A 21,732-nucleotide genomic window follows, 5' to 3' on the forward strand; every position below is an offset into this window, starting at 1 on the left:
TTTTTTTTTTTTTTTTTTCTTTTTTTTTTTTCATTTTGGAAAGTGTTAGAAAGGTTTAAACACCTTGTTTTTTTAAAAAAATTTTGGGAGATTTTCATTCGCTTCTTGTCCCATCAGATGCAACATGTAGTGAGAGAAAATCTACACAGTGAGGAGAATTTCCCACTTGGATAGTTGTCACTCAAACAAGTGTCCCCAAAGATTTCCCCTCTATTTCTGTTCTATTGACCAATCAAAATTCTGGATTCTTAATTGTTTCCTGTTCTTGTTGAATCTCGCCAGTGGGGACACAGATAGCAATGGGAACTTGACAGGGGTTCTAATCCTTCACTACTCTATCCAAAACAACAAAAACAAACAAAAAATTGGCTATACATACACTTTTTGGACAGCTACTTTTGATACAATTACAGGTAACTCTGATCCACAGAAATACAATTATTCATAATTCAACAGGGAAAACAAGTGGACAGCCAAATAAAATGACAATATTTTTTTCTCATATCTATCTACCGGTATTTCATCTCTAAGCACATCCATCTGCTGTATGACTTTTATGATTTGAAGAAGTGATTTCCATCGAGACAGCCTGGAAATGTCTTTTTTTTTTTTTTATGTCTAGAGGGAAATCCATGTCTAGTATATGGATTAGGCTGGAGCTCAGCAGTGGAAAGATCATGCTAGAAAAGAAAGTATTGTTATTAAAGCTCCATGAATCCATTGTTTTCAACCTGCTGGGATATGGACAAAAGATTAGTAGAACATCTAGGCCTTTCTTAAACTTTTTAACCTGGAGGAACCCTTGAAATACTTTCCAGTCTCAGGGAACCCCTACTAATAATAACTATATCTACAGCCTATAAAAAGAAAAATCCACCGCTCCAGGCTGATCCACCAAGAAACTGGCCACTCCAAACAAGTAGGGGTCCCAGGTGCAGGCTGATTGCACTAGCCAAATGGAGGATCTGAAAAAACTCTGAATAGCCGCACTCTGGATCAGGAGTGCGGCTATCCAGATTTTTTTCGGTTCCTCCATATATCTACAGCCTATCGTACTTTAGTGTGGTCGTTAGTGGAAGATAGCTAAAAAGCCAATTGGTGTAAGTAGTTACATATCTGAGAGGGAGAAATTGATCTCCTCTCAAGGGACCCCTAGCAACATCTGAAAGAACCCTAGAGGTCCATGGAACACTGGTTGAGAAAGGCTAATCTAGAGGAAGGTCATTGACTCATAGTTTGTGACATATGCTAACAACAATATCTTTCAGTGTCTGTCAGACTATATGGGTAGAAAATGTATTCATACTTTAGCATATGGAATAACCAAACCAATTTTTGAGAATGCAACTTATACATCAATTAGAAACCAGTGTCATCACGGAGAATATGTCCTATACATTTATCAAGTGGCAATATCACTGAGCATTCAGATTATCAATTCATTAGACACAAAGAATGTGACTAACGAAGCACTTCCTAGAAAGCAGTATGATGACATCACTGAGAATGCCGCCTATCACTTCAACAGAGACCCGTGAACTCACTGAGAATGCAGAGACAGTCAATGGCATCAATGGAATTGTAGCCTACTTTCTCTGTTCTCTAGAGAGGTGACAACACGGAAGGTGGTTTATCCTGTGACATAACTAAGAATGCAGATTATCCATTCAATAAAGATCATACCAAATACATAATTGAAAGTGTAGTCTACCCATTTACTATGATAAGAATACAGCATATCCAGTTGCTAAAGAACAGTGATAGACAGGGCTTTTTTTCAGCGGGAGTGCGGGGGTGCAGTTCCGGCACCTCCAGAACCAAATGTATGTAATAGCAAGAGGTGTGCTGGAGGGTCTATTGATGCTGTCTGCTGGGGGATTCATGGTCACTGGTGTGGATCTGTTTTTGTGTGAGGGTCTATTATTGCTTGTTGGGATCTGTTGTTGCTAGGGGGTGTCTTATGGTGCTTGTAGCGATCTACTGCTGAGGGAGAGGTCTATTGTTGCTGGCTGCTGGAGGGTCCATTGGGAGATATGTTGATGTTGCTGAGGAGCGGGGTCTAATGTTGCTGGGGTGGATTTTTTATTGCTGAGGGTGGCATTATTTTGTTGTTGATGGTCCATTGTTTCTGTGTGGGGGGTCCATTGTGTGGAGAACTATTGTTGGTGGGGAAGGGAATTGTTGCTGGGAAGGGAATTTTTGTTGCTTGGGAAAACCTATTGTTGCTGGGGTGGGGTCTATTATAGGGTGGGTGGGGAATGTATTGTTGCTTGGGAGAATCTATCATTACTGTGGTGGGGTCTTTTGTTGCTGGCTCCAGTGCATCTATTTTTACGACTTTTCCTGTTATTAGACAAGAACAAATTCCATACAAATTATTTAGCAAATGATACTTAGGGCAGTACTGGGAGGTGGGTAGGGGGTGGAATCAAGGGATGGTGCTTGGAGGTTGGTAGGGGGGAGAGACAAGGTGGAACTCAGAAGGGGGGAGTTCCTGCACCTATTCTCTGAGAAAAAAAATCCCTGGTGATAGATATAGCTAAGAATGCAACCCATCCACAAAAACATCACTCATAGGGCAGTCCATCAAATCCCTAAAAAATGCAGCCTATCCACTCAGGCCTAGAGGCCAATGACATCATTAAAGCTAAAGTTTAGTATAAATCAGGGGGGGGTGCAGCAGTCGCGACCGCAACCGGGCCCTGTGATGCAGGGGGCCCATGCAGCCCCCTCTACATATGGCCGGCAGCAGCATAGGCAGCTAGGGGTACCAGTGCACCATGCACACGGGTGAATGGAGAGCTCCATGCTCGACTATCGCACTGGCTGCTCTTTAGTTGTGCATTCCCCGCATGACCTGTGTCCTCAGCCGGCTCCTCAGAGTACCCCTCTCCTGCTCCATGCATTGCCACTCAGTCCGATGTCTGTTCTCCCCAGCCAGAGTCCCGCCCCCCCCTGAGTCCGGCCCACACTGCACTGCATACTTCTAAACAATCTTTAAGCACACAGGTGCAGTTCAGCCCTATGAGAGTCCCCCGGAGGACACTGCAGGCTTGTCTGCCAGCCCCCCTCCTCCCCCGGTCATTCACAGATGATGAAAGGTCTTTCTGGGAGATATGCTGATCGCCCGTCCAGCACACTGGATGGAGCCCAGGCCAACATGGATGAGTGTGTGGCCTACAGCTTGGTCATGGTGAGTGAGAGGACCCCACACACCATTACATACCCCCTCCATCTCCCCCAGGGGACAGGAACCCCTTCTCACGTGGGGACAGGGACCCCCACCTCCCCTGGGGACAGGGACCCCTTCTCACCTAGGGGCAGTAACTTCATATGCCCTGGAGAAAAGGACCTCATCTTCTGGGGACGGGGACCCCATCCTGCCTAGGGACAGTCCCCCAATGGGGCACCTAAAAATAAAAAATAAAATAATAGAAAAAAAATACTGATACCAGTGGTGGAACTACAGGGCTCACAAAGGTCATACCTGTGACCACGCCCTGGATTTCCACCGCTGGACTTGGAAGGAAGGGACCTGGCTGGGGTTCAGGGGGGCCCTTCATGGTTTCTTGCATCGGGGCCCTGAAGGTTCTAGTTACGCCACTGGTATAAATTGATTTTGAGACACAGCATCATACACTAGTTATGTCTAACGATGTGTATCCCATTATCTGCAGGTCTCTGCTTCTGCTACATATCTTCCCAACTGTGTCCTAACGCAGGCACCAGAATCCATCCTCAGCGGCAGCCTCAGCTACACTGAAACGTTGCGCTGCCCACCACCCTTCTGCCCTCTATGCCATTCACAGAACTCACAATCCCATAATACATCACATTCTGTGAATGGGCAAAAGGGACCTATCATTTAACTACTCCACTCCTCATTCACACAGAACATGATACATTTTGGGATTGTATTAAGATGAGTTCAATGAACGGTGGAGCGCTCATAAGGCAAGAGGCAGACAACACATCTTTTATATCTAGCCAAGGCTTCAGATAGCTTTTTAGGACAGCTGCTGAGGAAGGGGAAGATATGTAGCAGAAACAGACACCTGCAGATTATGGTATACACACCATGATTCATAACTAATATGCAGGGGCGGACTGACCATTCAGCAACTCGGGCACTGCCCGAGGGCCCTGGGCCACTAGGGGGCCCCATCAGGGTTGCCAGCCTCATTAAAACCAGGGACAGTATGTAAAAATCTGTGTTTTTTTTTACATCTACCACCTGAAATGTCCCCCGATATCCTTTTGGTCTAAAAATCCAGAGATTATAGCTGCCCCACCTCTCCAGTACCTTCTAAGCCAATAGAAACATATTTGTGTATACTGTGTGTACATGTATGTGTAACCTGTGTGATTTTATACTGTGTGTGTGTATTTGTGTATACTGTGTGGCCCCATAATCTCTGTTTGCCTGGGGGCCCCATAATCTCCTATTGCCCGGGGGCCCCATGAGTTGTCAGTCCGCCCCTGCTAATGTGCATGCTCCTGTACCCCTGAAAATTCTATACTAAACTTTAAAGTGGTTGTAAACCCTTACAACACACTTTGACCTACAGGTAAGCCTAGATTAAAGCGGGAGTCCGCCGTTTTTTTTTTTTTTTAAAAGCCAGCAGCTAGAAATACTGCATTTAAAATAGTGACACTTACCCGCCCAGCGCGCCCGTGATGTCGGCACCCGAAGCCGATCTCTCGATCGTCTCTCGGGTGCTGCCGCCGCCATCTTGGGTATGGGAATCAGGAAGTGGAGCCTTTCGGCTTCATTTCCCGGTTCCCTACTGCGCATGCGCGAGTCTCGCTGCGCAATAAGGATGGTCCCCGCTGTCTCTGGGATCCGTGTGTTTCCCAGCAGGCAGCGGAGGACTTTCGGAAAGGGGCGTAGATTCTGCGGAAAGGGGTGTACCTTCTGCAGAATCTACGCCGGAAGTGGGTGCAGATACCTGTACTGTACAGGTACCTGCGCCCCCCACCCCCCTAAAAGGTTGCAATTGTGGCGCCGGAGGGGGGGAGGATTCCAATGAGCGGAAGGTTCACTTTAGGGTGGACCTCCGCTTTAAGGCTTACCTGTAGGTCCAAGAAATATCTCCTAAACCTACACGTTTAGGAGATATTTGCCGAAAGACAGCGGCGCACAGGCGCACTGAGCGTGGCACCGTCAACGACGAAGATGCCGCGCGTGTCGGCTCCCGTGCGCATGCACGGGAGTGACGTCATCACGGCTTTGCCGAATGACAGCGGCGGAGCAGCGAGACCCCACCGAGAAGATGGATGCGCCGGACTACAGGGGACAGCGGTGACTTCACTGGCTCCTGTGTCAGATAAGTGACAAATAATGGACTACTATGCGATGCATAGTAGTCCATTATGCTTTGCCTTTGCAGGGAATGAAAGAGGAAGTAAACTCAACAGGGTTTACTTCCTCTTTAAGATTGCAGCCTTTTCACAATAGACCAGTCACTGAGAACGAAGGCTATCCATTCACCAGAGACCGGTGACATCACTGAGAATGCAGCCTATCCATTCACTAGAGAAAAGTGACAGCACTGAGCGTGCAGCATATCCATTCACCAGAGATCAGTGACATCACTGAGAATGCAGCCTATCCATTCACTAGAGACAAGTGACATCACTGAGAATGAAGCCTATCCATTCACCAGACACCGGTGACATCACTGAGAATGGAGCCTATCCATTCACTAGAGACAAGTGACATCACTGACAATGAAGCCTATCCATTCACCAGACCCCGGTGACATCACTGAGAATGGAGCCTATCCATTCACTAGAGACAAGTGACATCACTGAGAATGCAGCCTATCCATTCACCAGAGACCAGTGACATCACTGAGAATGCAGCCTTTCCATTCATCAGAGATAAGTGACATCACTGAGAATGCAGCCTATCAATTCATCAGAGATAAGTGACATCACTGAGAATTGAGCCTATACATTCACTAGGTATTGGTGACATCTCTGAAAACAGAGAGCATATTTAAGTGACCACTGTCAAGCTGGCCATCGATGGATAAAAATTCACCAGGGGCCTACTGAATTTTGATCATGTATGGCCATCCCCCGTCAAAGGAAGTTAATCATTAGATTGAAAAAGAAATGCTGGAAAACTTTTCCTTGATCAGTGGCTGCATCTGCTGATCAGTGTATACCGACAGTGGAGCAGTCAAAACACAATGGGGGTTATTTATGAAAGGCAAATCCACTTTGCACTGAAAGTGCACTTGGAAGTGCAGTCGCTCTAAATCTAAGGGGTAGGTCTGATCACCCAATCATGTGCAAGCTAAGATGCTGTTTTTTATTTTACTTGTATGTCCCCCTCGGATCTACAGCGACTTTACTTCTAAGTGCACTTCCAGTGCAAAGTGGATTTACCTTTAGTAAATAACCCCCAATGTCTCATGAGGGAGGATACTTCCATCCACTTCACTTGAGTGGATGGTGGAATCCATTCATTTGTTTTGGATCAGCCTGATTAAATTGCCAGCTTTAGAAATGCAGTCCAGTCAGGACATTGTTCATGAGGATGATCCTAGGCATGCAATACATTATGGTAATGTATAGGAAAGATGGTCAAAAATTGGTCATAATGACTGATGATGAAAATTCCTGGACAGTACACAAATAATATCATATATACCAGGGATATGCAATTAGCGGACCTCCAGCTGTTGCAAAACTACAAGTCCAATCATGCCTCTGGGTGTCATGCTTGTGGTTGACAGAGTCTTGCTATGCCTCATGGGACTTGTAGTTCTGCAGCATCTGGAGGTCCGCTAATTGCATATCCCTGATATATACCATATACACTATAGGATTCCTGGTCAGCCTTCAGGGTGGAAATGATTGAACTGTGATACGATCTCACATTACTGGGCGGGAAGCATTGTCCCAGGATGCACTGGGCTGAGATCCTGCTGATTACAGCACACTAGCAGGAAATCTGTCATTAACTTGCCTTGGCTTTAGTCCCATTACTACAACCAGAAACAATTACTTTCATGTAGGCTGCCCAGGAATATTTATAGGTCTAGATTATACAAATTAAAAAACTGATGCTTGAGGCCATTTCTCCCCTAACCCGGACATCAACCTGATATATAATTAATATTTCCCTTTAAAAAAAGAAGTAGCTACATTATCTACATTTAGGGAAGCCATTGTCATATCAAGTTCTCCCACTACAGACAGAAAACAAACCATCACCAAGAGAAATCAGATTTATGTTGAGATTCTCATAAATCTTATGCCGTGTACACACGACCGGACTTTTCGACGGACTTGGTCCCGCGGACAATCCGACGGACTTTGCAGCTGAGGTCCGCCGGACTTTCAAACGAACGGACTTGGCGACACACGGTCACTCCAAAAGTCAGACGGATTGTAATGTGATGACGTAGAATAAGGACGTTCATAGCCAGTAGCCAATAGCTGCCCTAGCGTCGGTTTTAGTCCGTCAGACTAGCACACAGACGAACGGTTTGTCCACGAAAAGCCGAGTCCGGCGGACAGATTTGAAGCCAGTCTTATTTCTAGGTCCGCTGGACTTTTGGGAAGAAAAAGTCCACTGGAGCCCACACATGATCGAATTGTCCGATGGACTCTGGTCCGCCGGAAAGTCCGATCGTGTGTACACGGCATTAGATGATCATCACCCAACCAAGCAAATTACATCACAGGCTTAGAGTCTATGGATCCCTGTAGATGTGAACAGGCATTCTTGGTTAAATGATCAGACCATCAATCCAGCATGAATTTCCCAGACAAACTGCTTCCATTACGGACATCTGCTCCAAGAATAATATAAATAGGTAGTACCAGCATGTATATTTATGCCAAGATCACTTAAACTAACACTAAACTCTATTTAAAAAAAAAAAAGTTCAAATTCAAGTATATATTCTTAACCCCTTCAGCCCCGGAAGATTTTACCCCCTTCCTGACCAGAGCACTTTTTGCGATTCAGCACTGCGTCGCTTTAACTGACAATTGCGCGACGTCAAACAAAATTGATGTCCTTTTTTTTCCCACAAATAGAGCTTTCTTTTGGTGGTATTTGATCACCTCTGTGGTTTTTATTTTTTGCGCTATAAAAAAAAAAAGAGCAACAATTTTGAAAAAACGTTTTGCTATACAAAATATCCCCCAAAAATATATAAAAAAAATATTTTTTTCCTCAGTTTAGGCTGATATGTATTCTTCTACATATTTTTGGTAAAAAAAAATTGCAGTCTATATTGATTGGTTTGCGCAAAAGTTATAGCGTCTACAAAATAGGGGATAGTTTTATGGCATTTTTATTATAATTTTTTTTTTTATTAGTAATGGTAGCGATCTGCAAATTTTATCATGACTGCGATATTAAGGCAGACACATCGGACAATTTTGGCACTATTTGGGACCATTTTCATGAATACAGCGATCAGTGCTATAAAAATGCAACTACTAAGTAAATGTCACTGGCAGGGAAGGGGTTAAACACTAGGGGGCAATCAAGGGGTTAAGTGTGTCCTAGGGAGTGATTCTAACTGTAGGGGAGATGGGCTACCTAGGACGTGACAGCAATCACTGCTCCCGATGACAGGGAGCAGTAGATCTCGGTCATGTCACTAGGCAGAACAGGGAAATGCCTTGTCACGTGCTCCGTGACACGATCGTGGGACACTGGTGGACATCGAGTCCAAAGGAACCTGCGGCTACGGTCATGGAGCACGCGGCGTGTGCGTGCGCGCCCACAATGCTGCATCTAAAAGGGGACGTACTTGTACGCCCATTTGAGCAGCCGTGCCAGCGGTTAAGGTAGGCAAAACTTTTTTTCATTTTGGATAGAGTAAGGGAGGGCTTTTTTTGCCATTTGTGTCCCATTGGGGAGAGTTCCCTTCACTTCCTCTCCTACAGCCAAAACAGGAAGTGAGCGGAAATCAGTCCAAAGGGAAGGAATCCCGGGATGTCACCAGAGTATTGGAAGATTTGCCTTCTATTAGACATGTGCGTTTAGTTTCGTTCCGGATTAATATTCGGACAAATTTTTCGTTATTCAGAGATTCGGATATATCCGAATACCCGAATTACAGTATAAACAAATTTTACTGAATGCTCGGAATAACGTAACGAAATTTGTCTGAATTTCGGAAATTCGGACTGAAATTTGAATCTTACATTGAACTGCAGTCAAATTCTCACTACACATATTGCTGAAATCAAAGACTGTGTGTGTTATTGGAGTAACATTTCGAAATAATGCTGTTTTTGTTAAGCCAAAGGTGATTTAACCTCCCTGGCGGTACGATTATTTCGGATTTTAGGTGCTAAAAGCGGTACCATTATTTTGCATGAAAATTTGGCGTTTTATATTGTAGTCCTGCAATTCTTAGGAATAACTCACTTAAATCTGTCCAAACCAGAGTCTAGCAGACATCCCGGGTATGATAAAGTTTGAAAAATGAAATCATAAATTATAATATAATAAATAACTATAAATAATTGTACCAAATAATAATATAACAATAATAAAAATTATTCAATAATGTAATCAAATCAAAAACACTGAAATTTGCTCAGTTGCAGAATTGTCACTGTCATTACTTTTCAGTATTTGATGACGGATCTCCCCACAAATCGATATCGCTCAATTCTGCGAGTGATTCTAATTTATTATCGCTGTTTTCTAGCTGGTCTAAAACCATTTTTGATGTAAAATGACAGTTTGGTTGCTATGGACAATCTCCAGTTTCCAGGCATAAAGAACAGTTTTTATAATATAAAACTGCATGCAGGACACTGGGCAGACCACTAGGGACAAAGGGGATGTGAAATATTTACATACAGCAATGTAATCTGTAAGATTACATTATACTGTATGTTTACTGTGTGTTTCACTTTTTGAATTTGGCGCCGATCTCCGTCCCCGTGCGTCGCAACGCTCACAGGGAACGGAGATCAGCTCCGTGATAGATCGAGCGAGATACAGCTCGCTCGTACAGCGCGGGGACATCGCTGGATCCGAGGGAGAAGGTAAGTAAATATCCTCCTGGATCCAGCGATGCAGTCCCGAGTCTGGCTCGGGGTTACGGCTTTTGGTATAAAAATTCCACCCCGAGCCAGACTCGGGAATACCGGCAGGGGGGTTAAAGAGTCATTGGGGGTTATTTACGAAAGGCAAACCCACTTTGCACTGAAAGTGCATTTGGAAGTGCAGTCGCTCTAAATCTAAGGGGTAGATCTGAAATGAGTGGAAGCTCTGCTGATTTTATCATCCAATCATGTGTAAGCTAAAATGCTCTTTTTTATTTTCCTTGCATGTCCCCCTCGGATCTACAGCGACTTGCAGTGCAAAGTGGATTTTCCTTTAGTAAATAACCCCCATTGGAATCATTTGATGAAGATGTTTCTTTTGTTTGTTCATTTTGCTGCATTTGAATTGAAAACAATATAACATTTTCGTTTTCGACCGATTCAAAAATTTATCGATTTGATCGTCTTCAATAGAAAAAAATGGTAACATCTAAGAAAATTCTAAACAAAATAACTAGATTAACGAATCAAAACAAAACAAAACAAATCTATTACTGTTCTGGGGACAACCCAAAAGTTGGGATTTTCTTTTACTGTTAATGATAACAGTACACAAAACAAATAGAAAGGGATGAATCAGGCCCGAATTTTTGTCATCGGGAGCAGTGATCGCTGTCATGTCAGTGGTAGCCCATCCCCCCACAGTTAGAACACCTCCCTAGGACACACTTAACCCCTTGATTACCCCCTAGTGTTTAACCCCTTCCCTGCCAGTGTCATTTACACAGGAATCAGTGCATTTTTATAGCACTGATCGCTGTATAAATGACAATGGTCCCAAAATAGTGTCAAAATTGTCCGCCATAATGTCACAGTCACGATAAAAATCGCAGATCGCCGCCATTACTAATGAAAAAAAATGACTAATAAAAAAATGGCATAAATCTATCCCCTATTTTGTAGACGCTATAACTTTTGTGCAAACCAATCAATATACGCTTATTGCGATTTTTAATAGAAGAATACATATTGGCCTAAACTGAGGAAAAAAAAAATTGGGATATTTATTATAGCAAAAAGTAAAAAATATTGTGTTTTTTTTCAAACTTGTCGCTGTTCTTTTGTTTATAGCGCAAAAAAATAAAAACCGCAGAGATGATCAAATACCACAAAAAAAAAGCTCTATTTGTGGGGATAAAATTATAAATATTTCATTTGAGTACAGCGTAGCACGACCGCGCAATTATCACAAAAATTGCGACAGCGCTGAAAATTGAAAATTGGCTTGGGCAAAATACCAAAAATATGTAGAAGAATACATATCGGCCTAAATTGAGTAAGAAATTTGTTTTTTAATATATTTTTTAGGGATATTTATTATAGAAAAACGTAAAAAATATTTCTTTTTTTTTCAAAATTGATGCTCTTTTTTTTGTTTATAGACCAAAAAAATAAAAACCGCAGAGGTGATCAATTACCACCAAAAGAAAGCTCTATTTGTGGGGAAAAAAAGGACGTCAGTTTTGTTTAGGTACAATGTCTCACGACCGCACAATTATCGCAATGCAGTGCCGAATCACAAAAAACTGTCTGATCAGAAAGGGGTAACATCTTCCGGGGCTGAAGTGGTTAAGGTAAAAAGAAAAAAAAAAAAAGTCTAGTGTGTATGGATTATTTTTTGGAGAATAAGAACATCTTTTTTTTTTTTTTTTCCAGAAGAACATCGTTTTTTATATATATATGGAATGACTGAATGCATAAGGCAGTGTACTAGGACATTCATAGTCAGTTTTCACCAGAAGACAATAATATAGTACAATAATACAGTGGAATATTACTATCACAGCTTGATTGTTATCCGGAGAAGCAAAGAGAAGCAAAGAGAAGCAGCAGAGAGAAAAGTAGACCTTCCACCTTTATTCTTCCTTTTTCTGTTTAGTTTTCCATCATATATATTTATTGTGCCCCACCTTGGATGTCCCTCTATGGAGGTTATGAACCTCTAGTCTAGGCTGTACAATACCTATTAGCTCTGAATCTTCTACAATAATCCCCTCTAGTGCTGTTCTCACACACGCTGCAGATGTCAATCCTTAGTAGTTTAACGGAATTCACTTTATGACTCTCCAGAAAAAGTTTACAAATGCACACTTAAAATAAGGTGAAGCTGAGAGAAGCACGGCTCCGAGTCTTTATATCCTGGCCAAAAAAAATAAAAATTGCTGCATTTCTAGAGAATTAGCTTTTCCGGGGTCAGTGTCTTTTTTAAGAATATAAATACTGTAAATTTTTAAACTGTTAGAGCCCATTCACTTGTTAGAGGGTTAAGACAAATAATTTACCACTGACAAGGGTGCTTACATTGAGACCCCATTCACACCTGAGCGTTTTGTAGCTTGAAGCCTGAAGCTACAAAATGCTAGAGGGGAAAAATTCTATTATTCTCAATGGAGATGGTTGACATCTCCACTACATGTCGCCTGAAGCCGAACGCCTGAAGCTCAAACAAGTTCCGGACCATTTTTTGTCGCTCGAATTGAGCAGATTTGGGCGTTTTTCTTCTTTTAACATTGGTGACCTTTTGCCCTGCACAAAATCGCGGCAAAGCGTGGTAAAAACGCTGCAAAAAACACTTGAAAACGCTACACTCAGGTGTGAATGCAGCCTGATCTATACAGTGCATCCAGCGTTCACTTTTTCCATATTTTGTTATGTTACAGCCTTATTCCAAATGGATTAAATTCATTATTTTGATCAAAATTCTACAAACAATACCCCATGATGACAATGTGAAAGAAGTTGGTTTGAAATCTTTGCTAATGTATTAAAAAAAATGCTATATACATAAGTATTCACAGCCTTTGCTCAATACTTTGTTGAAGCAGTTTTGGCACCAATTACAGCCTCAAGTCTTTTTGAGTATGATACTACAAGCTTGGCACACCTAGCTCCATCAGGTTGGATGGGGAGCGTCGGTGCACAGCCATTTTCAGATATCTTCAGAGATGTTTAATCGGGTTCAAGTCTGGGCTCTGGTTGGGCCACTCAAGGACATTCACAGAGTTGTCCCGTAGCCACTCCTTTGTTATCTTGGCTGTGTGCTTAGGGACATTGTCCTGTTGGAAGATGAACCTTCACACCAGTCTGGGGTCCAGAGCGCTCTGGAGCAGGTTTTCATCAAGGATGTTTCTGTACATTGCTGCATTCATCTTTCCCTCGATCCTGACTAGCCTCCCAGTACCTGCCACTGAAAAACATCCCCACAGCATGATGCTGCCACCACCATGCTTCACTGTAAGGATGGTATTGGCCAGGTGATGAGCTGTGCCTGGAGACATGACATTTGCCATTCAGGCCAAAGAGTTCAATCTTTGTTTCATCAGACCAGAGAATTTTGTTTCTCATGGTCTGAGAGTCCTTCAGGTCCTTTTGGCAAACTCCAGACATGTGCTTTTTACTGAGGAGTGGCTTCCACCTGTCCACTCTACCATACAGGTCTGATTTGTGAAGTGCTGCAGAGATGGTTGTTCTTCTGGAAAGTTCTCCTCTCTCCACAGAGAAACGATGGTGCTCTGTCAGAGTGACCATCCGGTTCTTGGTCACCTCCCTGACTAAGGCCCTTCTCTCGCCATCACTCAGTTTGGCTGGGCGGCCCGCTCTAGGAAGAGTCCCGGTGGTTCCAAACTTCTTCTATTTACGAATGATGGAAGCCACTGTGCTCATTGGGACCTTCAATGCTACAGACCAGGGAATTAAGGTACATGGAAGAACTACAAATAGCTCCTTAAAAAAAACAAATAAAAGTTTTTTTATCACCCCTCATATTGTGTCTCCTTAACTAAGCCATACAAAAAGAAGAAAGCACTTGAGAATGTTTGCCAATGATAATAAAAAAAAAAAAATTATCAAAACTCAGATCAGATGAATGTACTTTTTTTTTTAATGGCATTTAACTTTAATATCTTAAATTTGATTATACTAAAATTAGAAATCAGATGCACCATTATAGGGTAACAGGCTAACTTTAAGCTTCACTTTAAATGGAAAAAAAAAATACATAAAAATATATATAATGAAGTCAACTATTTGACATTTTGGCTACAGTCTCCAAAATGAACTACTGTAAAACTAGTAAGCCAGTGGAAAGTGGTAGTGGCATGCTTTGCGCTGTGATCGGCGGCCAGAAGACAGATGTGAGTCTCATTAGGATCAGGAGAGATGAGAGTGCCACATGGAGTTTATATCAACATCTCGGCCAAAACTGGAAATACTGGCTGCGCTCGCATATTACATACAAAATTGCAAAGAATTTCCGCATTTAAAAAGAATTCTACAAGCAACGTGGAAAGCCAAAATCAGCCTGCATTTAAAAAGTCTAAAATATATTTATTTTATTTGAACCTGTATTCACACCGAAGGTAAAATAAGGCTTACCTGTAATTACCACATATATTTGTCATCCTAAAAAGTTACTAAACCCACAACAGTCTGTACATGCAGTAAAGCATGCTCGTTATACTCACTGTGGATCCCAAGGGATAAATCCTTAGCACTGTCTATAAAGGCTGTTTGATCCTGTCTTCTCTGATCCTCCCCCTTCTTCCACAGTCCCTAATCTATCTCCTAGCTTTGCAGAGACTTGCACATGCTCAGTTTGGTGTGTATTGCTAGAGAGTTTATTTTTTCTTGGGAAGGTGCATGTGATCAGCACACGGACAATCGTCACTGTCCAGACAGAGGGTTAGGGGTCATGCAGCCTCATAGGACAGTCAGAGGAAAACTCCTCTTACAAGCTTTAAAGAGGAAGTAAACCCTGATGAGTTTACCTCCTCTTTCATTCCCTGCAAAGGCAAAGCATAATGGACTACTATGCATCGCATAGTAGCCCATTATGTGTCACTTACCTGACACAGGAGCCAGCGAAGTCGCCGCTGTCCCCTGTAGTCCGCCGCATCCATCTTGTTGGTGGGGTCTCGCAGCTCCGCCGCTGTCATTCGGCAAAGCCGCGATGACGTCACTCCCGCGCATGTGCACGGGAGCCGACACGCGCGGCAGCTCCGTCGCTGAGAATGTCGCGCTCAGTGCGCCTGCGCGCCGCTGTCTACGGCGCATGCGCCGTAGACAGCGGTGCCCGTTTTCAGGCAAATATCTCCTAAACCATATAGGTTTAGGAGATATTGCTTGGACCTACAGGTAAGCCTTAATCTAGGCTTACCTGTAGGTCAAAGTGGTTTGTAAGGGTTTACAACCACTTTAACCAGGCACTAATAGAAGTCACAAGACTATATACTGCTGATAATAAAATGTATTTAGCAGTTTATATTTACTAAAATAATTGCATTTCCATGTTCTGTGTACTGTGGGAGACCAGATATAGTGAATGCAGGCTCCTGAGTTTAGTAACACTTTAAGACCCCTTTCACACTGGGGCACTTTGCAGGCAATACAGTGCTAAAAATAGCACCTGCAAAGCTCCCTGAAAGAGCCTCTGCTGTGTCTCCAGTGTGAAAGCCCAGAGGGCTTTCACAATGGAGCGGTGCGCTGGCAGGACGGTAAAAAAGTCATGCTAGCAGCATCTTTGGAGTGGTGAAGGAGTGGTGTGTATACCGCTCCTCCACCGCTCCTGCCCATTGAAATCAACGGGACAGCATGGCTATGCCACCGGCAAAGCGCTGATGCAGCAGCGCTTTGCAGTGGTTTTAACCCTTTCTTTGTCGCTAGCAGGGGGGTAAAACCGCCCCTGCTAGTGGCCGAATACCGCCACTAAAACGACGGTAAAGCAGCGCTAAAAATATCGACGTTTTACCGCCAATGCCACTCCCACAACAGTGTGAAAGAGGCCTAAGGAATAACTGCACATTCGTTTTAAAAATCAATGTTGTAAGAGTCCTTCTATGAAGAATGCTGGTAGGGGACAGGCTTCTCTACTTTCTAAAGACAACAACTGTATGGACAGCATAATCACCATCAACTAAGGTAATGCGCACATTACAGTGGTGCACAGTGGCACACCATACACGCACCCATGGAATGCAGTGCCATTTATGCTGAATGGCACACAATGCACCTTCTCAACCTACACGGCGATCCATACCCATACATACCTCCCAACTTTCTGAGATGGGAATGAAGGACATCTATTAGCAAAAGTATGTAGGCATAGGACACACCCCCGCCACACCCCCTTTAAGAAAAATTGTACAAAAAAAATGATTGGTTAAACCCACAAGTGCTTTTTTACCACTACTATTCCTTTATACTGGCCTTTGGAATTTACAAATGCAGCAATTTAGAAATTGGATTAAAAGGTTTAGCTCTGGGAAACACTTTTTGAAAGATAAATAGTGCATTTTATATACAACTATATGGATCAGACCAAAATGAGGGACAAATGAGGAGGAAAGAGGCACAGAGGGGCATTTCTCCGAATGAGGGACAGTCCCTCGAAATCAGGGACAGATGGAAGCTGTGCCCATAGGCTGTCCTAAGGCAAATCAGGTTAATGCACAAACAGGGGCGGACTGACAACTCATGGGGCCCCGGGGCAATAGGAGATTATGGGGCCCCCGGGCAATAGGAGATTATGGGGCCCCCGGCCAATAGGAGAAGATTATGGGGCCCTCGGGCAATAGGATATTATGGGGCCCCCAGGCAATAGATTATACACACACAGACACACAATATACACACACAGAATACACATACACACACTGAAAAGGTACTGGAGAGGCGGGGCAGCTATAATCTTGGGATTTTTAGAAAAACATAGATTTTTACATACTGTCCCTGGTTTTATTGAGGCTGGCAAACCTGATGGGGCCCCTTGGTGGCATGGGGCCCTCGGGCAGTGCCCGAGTGCGCGAATGGTCAGTCCGCCCCTGTGCACAAACCAACATGTTAACGCTCAGTGTGACCCACAGTTTGTTTAGTGGGTCGCTCAGGCTCGATCACTATAGGGAATAGTGTGGGTGATGCTACAACCACTGCAGGAGTGCCAGCAAAAGGAAAGATCCCTGGTGCCGCAAATCCATGGAGTCCTATGGTGGTATGACAGAGACAACCTCAGTCTTGGCTCCTATCAGGCCAAGTTCCCAACATGTTTCACTAAGCTTCGGGGGGCGGAGTGAAATGTGTTGGGGACATGGCCTGGTGGGATCCCAGGCTGAGGTTGTCTCTCTCATACCACCATAGGACCACATGTGGATATGTGGCACCGAAGAACTTTCCTCTCTTCCTCCCAATGTCAACGCTCAGGCTGATGTAAATGAGCCCAAGACTTTGCATAGCTTGGGTTTTGATACAGCTGGAATGTATTTAGCTGATCTAATCTGAAGGCTCGGTTGGGATGCCTCTAATCTGTGATGTTCTCATTCATAATAACGTATGTTCTTTCACCACTTTAAAATGAGTATCACAGGTTTCCATCACATTAAACATCCTTATACAACACTTACATACAGGCCTTTCATGTTCTTTGGAGTGTGATTTACCCTCCCATCTATCATGTTCTTTTGTTACCCTGTACAGTATATCATCACCACTCCACTCCTGCTAAATTTCCATATTTGATCATTCTAAAATGTTGTATGAAAGAAAATACCCTAACTTCGAAATTCACCGTACTTCCTGTTATTCTTTTATTTCAGTAAGTATAAATATCTGAAATGTGGAATATAAAATTAAAACATTATTGTCATAAAACAGTTTTTTCTTTATTTGTTCTTCCTTTAGTGCTTTTCTTTAAGTCGGTGCCTTATTTGTCTATATGACTAGTGATTTACTAAAGACGAATAGACTGTGCACTTTGCAAAGTGCAGTTTCTCCAGAGCTTAGTAAATGAGCAGAAGCTCTGCTGACTTCCATCATCCAATCAAATGTGCATGCAAAAATTGTGTTTGTATTCATTTCTCTTGCATGCGATTAGATATTTTTTGCAAGGCTTTGAAGCTTTACCTAATATACTAAGCTCTGGAGCAACTGCAGTTTGCAAAGTACACAGGCTATTTCCTTTTATTAATCATCCTCTAAATGTCCCTGTGGCCCCTTGTGGGTAGGCGCAGCGTGATGCAGTAGGCAGAGAGCACATGGAGTCCAAGTGCGGTATTAGGAATATATTGTAACAAAAGTTCAACAGTTCACAACACAGGCCCAGTGGGGAAGCAACCCACACGGGGCACCCACCAAGTGTAACAGTGATGGGACAGTAGACTGGAGATCCAAAGATGCAGACAGTGTGTGCCACAAGGAGCCGGATGTGGCCTGGCCAGCAGTGGCAGTTGGTGCTCAATTTTCTTCCCCCCAGCCAGCCAACCACCCCCCGTCGCTCGATCGATTGATTGTCACTTTACTCCCCCTCACTTAAACCATTGATTGCCGCTATGCTCGCCTGTCGTCCCCTGGGCCCGCACTTACCCCATGCAGGTCATGGCTTCGGTGGCTTCCCCCCTGCGTCTCCTCCTGAGTCCTGGCAGTCGCTTCTCCTCCTGGCCAATCAGGACTCAGGACTCATGGCCAGTTGGGCCTGATTGGCCGAGAAGAGAAACAGGAAGGCATTAGTGAATATTAATTTGCTAATGCCACGCAAATGGGTGGGCTCGGGGAGCAGGGATCGGCACCCCGAGCCCACCCTTTTTGAAGCCAGTTAGGCTGCTTTCACACTGGGGCGGGAGCGGCGTCGGCGGTAAAGCGCCGCTACTTTTGTGGTTTTAACCCCCGCTAGCGGCCGAAAAGGGGTTAAACCCGCCCGCAAAGCGCCGCTGCAGCGGCGCTTTGCCGGCGGTATTGCCGCGGTGTCCCATTGATTTCAATGGGTAGGAGCGGTATAGGAGCGGTGAATACACCGCTCCTTCACCGCTGCAAAGATGTGGCTAGCAGGACTTTTTTCACCGTCCTGCCAGCGCATCGCTCCAGTGTGAAAGCCCTCCGGCTTTCACACTGGAGTTAAAGGGGCCGGTTTTTTTCAGGCGTTACACAGGCGCTATTTTTAGCGCTGTAACGCCTGAATACCGCCCCAGTGTGAAAGCAGCCTTAGAGCCTCAGACTTTAATCATGTGCTTAAAAAAAAAAAACTCCATTGAAATCCATGCGTCCGGCAACCTGCATGTAGATTAGGGGCTGGGCGCATGGATTGGGAGGGCATGGCCCCTGCTCCCAGTATGAGCGATCGCCACTGCTGGGCAGTTCGTACCCAAAGGGGAAGCTTTCCAGGAAGGTTGGTGTAGTCCCTACGCTTTCACTATTCCTTCGGAACCTGTCCTTGTCAGGCAGGTGACCTGTCCCTTCACTAGCCACTCGCAAAATCAGGGCCGTCTTTAAGGCAGGGCAAAAGAGCCCTGTCATTATTGTGGGGCCTAAAGCAGCATACTTGCCAACTATCCCAGTGTAAATTCTCTCGTCCCTTGAAGTTTTAGTCCTGTGCTGTGTCCCAATATCTCAATGTGAAGTGATGGTACTAATACTGCCCAGCTCTGCCCTATTGTTGTGTACAGCTAACTCACCTGCAGACCCTGTGTTTACATGTAAATAACCGGCATTACTAAGTAAATAGATGCGGCCGGCAGCATTGATATGTAAATAAAGGTGGCAGTCATATGTGTATCATGCTCCCCTGCAGTGAGGAGATGATGTGCTGTAACCTCCAGCAACCAATCAGTGAGCAGTATTACTTTAGAGTAATCTCTAGTAACCAATTAACAAGCAGAAATCATTTGCTGTAACCTCTAGCAACTAATCAGTGAGCCGTAATGTGTGCTGTAACCTCTAGCAACCAGTCATTAAGCACTAATGATATGTTGTAACCACTGGCAAAAAATCGCAATTGCTGCCTGATCTGATACAGTAAACTGATTTTAAGTCTAGCTGCTATTTATTGTATGTCTCAGAGCAGGTAGAGAGCAAAATTGCATGCCCCCCCCCAAGAAGATTTTTGCACAGGGTCCAATATTAAAGACGGCCCTGCGCAAAAAGTGTGCCAGATAGTTATAGCAGGAATTTTATGGGCCTACGTCTACTTTGACAGTGCCTTCCCAATATAGCAATACAACTGCAAAGTAAGTTAAAGTCAAATTTCCCTTTAACATTACACATAGATGTAAAGCGTTTAAACACCTTTGTTACTGAATAATACGTGAAATATTCAGAGGATCTTACCTTCCTCCATGAGTTGGTTCTCCCTTTCTGATGTTTCAATTTTTTTAGTTTTTCTCTTCTTTTCCAAATCTCTAACTGGAACCAAAAGAAAAGCAAACAAAATGAACCAAAATATTTCACATTGAAGAACATTTCTAATATTTGTAACTCGTGATGTGTAACAGGTGAGACTTGACAAATTGCTACTGAGCAGAAGCCATGGCAAAAAGGAGAACAAGTCTACAATGAGAAGGCAGCACAATGGCCCAAAACTCAACTCCGGGAAATCTGACGACTCCTTGCAGTGGCACTGAGTCCACACTGCTTGTTTGGTCTATGGGAGGGTAAAAGCACTTTTACTCACCCAATCCTCCAATCCGCAGGCAGACGGTGCTCTCCCATGATCCAGCAGGCTCTGGACCCTACATCGGTCTTGATGACATTAGGACTTCAGACCTCTGGAGCGGGGTGGACAAAGATGCTGCAGGGACCAGTCTAGCAGCACAGAGGAGCAAAAGATCGGGTATGTAAATCTTCTTTTTTATGCCCCCTGGGTCTAAACAATCAGCTAACTCTAATGTCACATACACACGACCGGACTTTTCGACGGACTAGGTCCGACGGAACGAAACCACTGGACAATTCGATTGTGTGTGGGCTTCATCGGACCTTTGCTGTCTAAAAATCAGACGGACTTTAGATTTAAAACATGTTTCAAATCTTTCTGACGGACTCGAGTCCGGTCAAACAATCAGTTCATCTGTATGCTAGTCCGACAGACGAAAACCGACGCTAGGGCAGCTATTGGCTACTGGCTATGAACTTCCTTATTCTAGTCCGGTAGTACGTCATCACTTTCAAATCCGTCGGACTTTGGTGTACTTGTGTGTGACCAAGTCCGTTCGTTTGGAAAGTCAGTCGGAAAGCCGCCGAAAGTCAATCAAACAAAACAAATGTTTCTGGAATTTTTGATTCAAAGTTTACCTAACACTAAAAACAAAATTGTGACGGGCTTACAGTTTACTAGTCCTTAGCTGTGGTGGCTGCATTTGTTTTCTTTTTCTAGTCTTTTTTTCCCTTTTCACCTGGCGAGTAACACATTTCTCTTGTCCACCGTATCTATAGAGAGCCATGGTTATCACACAGGCTGGATATCAAACATGTTTGTCTTTGTCCCATCGATCTCGATTACATGGTGGATCAATGGGAATAGTAGTTTACAGAAAGATAAGCTTTTTTTTGTGCTTTCTTATCAGTTCACAGGAAGTGACAAGAATGCTGCACTTCTGCCAAGACCAACAAGTATTTTCTGTACTTGCTAAAAATGATCTTTGTCTAAAAAAAAAAGGAAAACGAATGCAGCCACCACATGTAAGGACCGGTAAGCTGAAATGAATTATTTTGTTTTTGGGTTTATAGAAATAATTCTATGGTGTGGTTCATAATTTGAAATGTCAGCTAGTGAATGCCTATTTTCCAGATGAATACATTTTATTAAAGTTATAGTGCATACTGCAGTAAAAATATGACCTCTGCCTACCAGTCAATATTGGAGTTTGTAAAAAAAAG

The 21,732-nt window shown here is 43.7% G+C and overlaps 1 protein-coding gene across 3 annotated transcripts in view; it reads right to left on the reverse strand.

Moving 5' to 3' along the window:
- The window catches only part of COL14A1 (collagen type XIV alpha 1 chain), a 258,472-nt gene that overhangs the window by 156,462 nt on the left and 80,278 nt on the right, over positions 1–21,732 (reverse strand). For 2 of the 3 annotated variants that reach the window (XM_077493281.1, XM_077493282.1), the window contains exon 5: positions 20,185–20,259. The exons of the other annotated variant lie outside the window; for it this stretch is intronic. In XM_077493281.1, coding sequence (XP_077349407.1) covers positions 20,185–20,259 — 75 coding nt within the window. The remainder of the gene's footprint in view (positions 1–20,184; positions 20,260–21,732) is intronic. 3 annotated transcript variants of the gene reach the window in all.

Source organism: Lithobates pipiens, unplaced genomic scaffold (assembly GCF_037356315.1).
Source record: "Lithobates pipiens isolate NorthernLeopardFrog02 unplaced genomic scaffold, aLitPip1_a1.2 Scaffold_19, whole genome shotgun sequence".
NCBI lineage: Eukaryota > Metazoa > Chordata > Amphibia > Anura > Ranidae > Lithobates > Lithobates pipiens.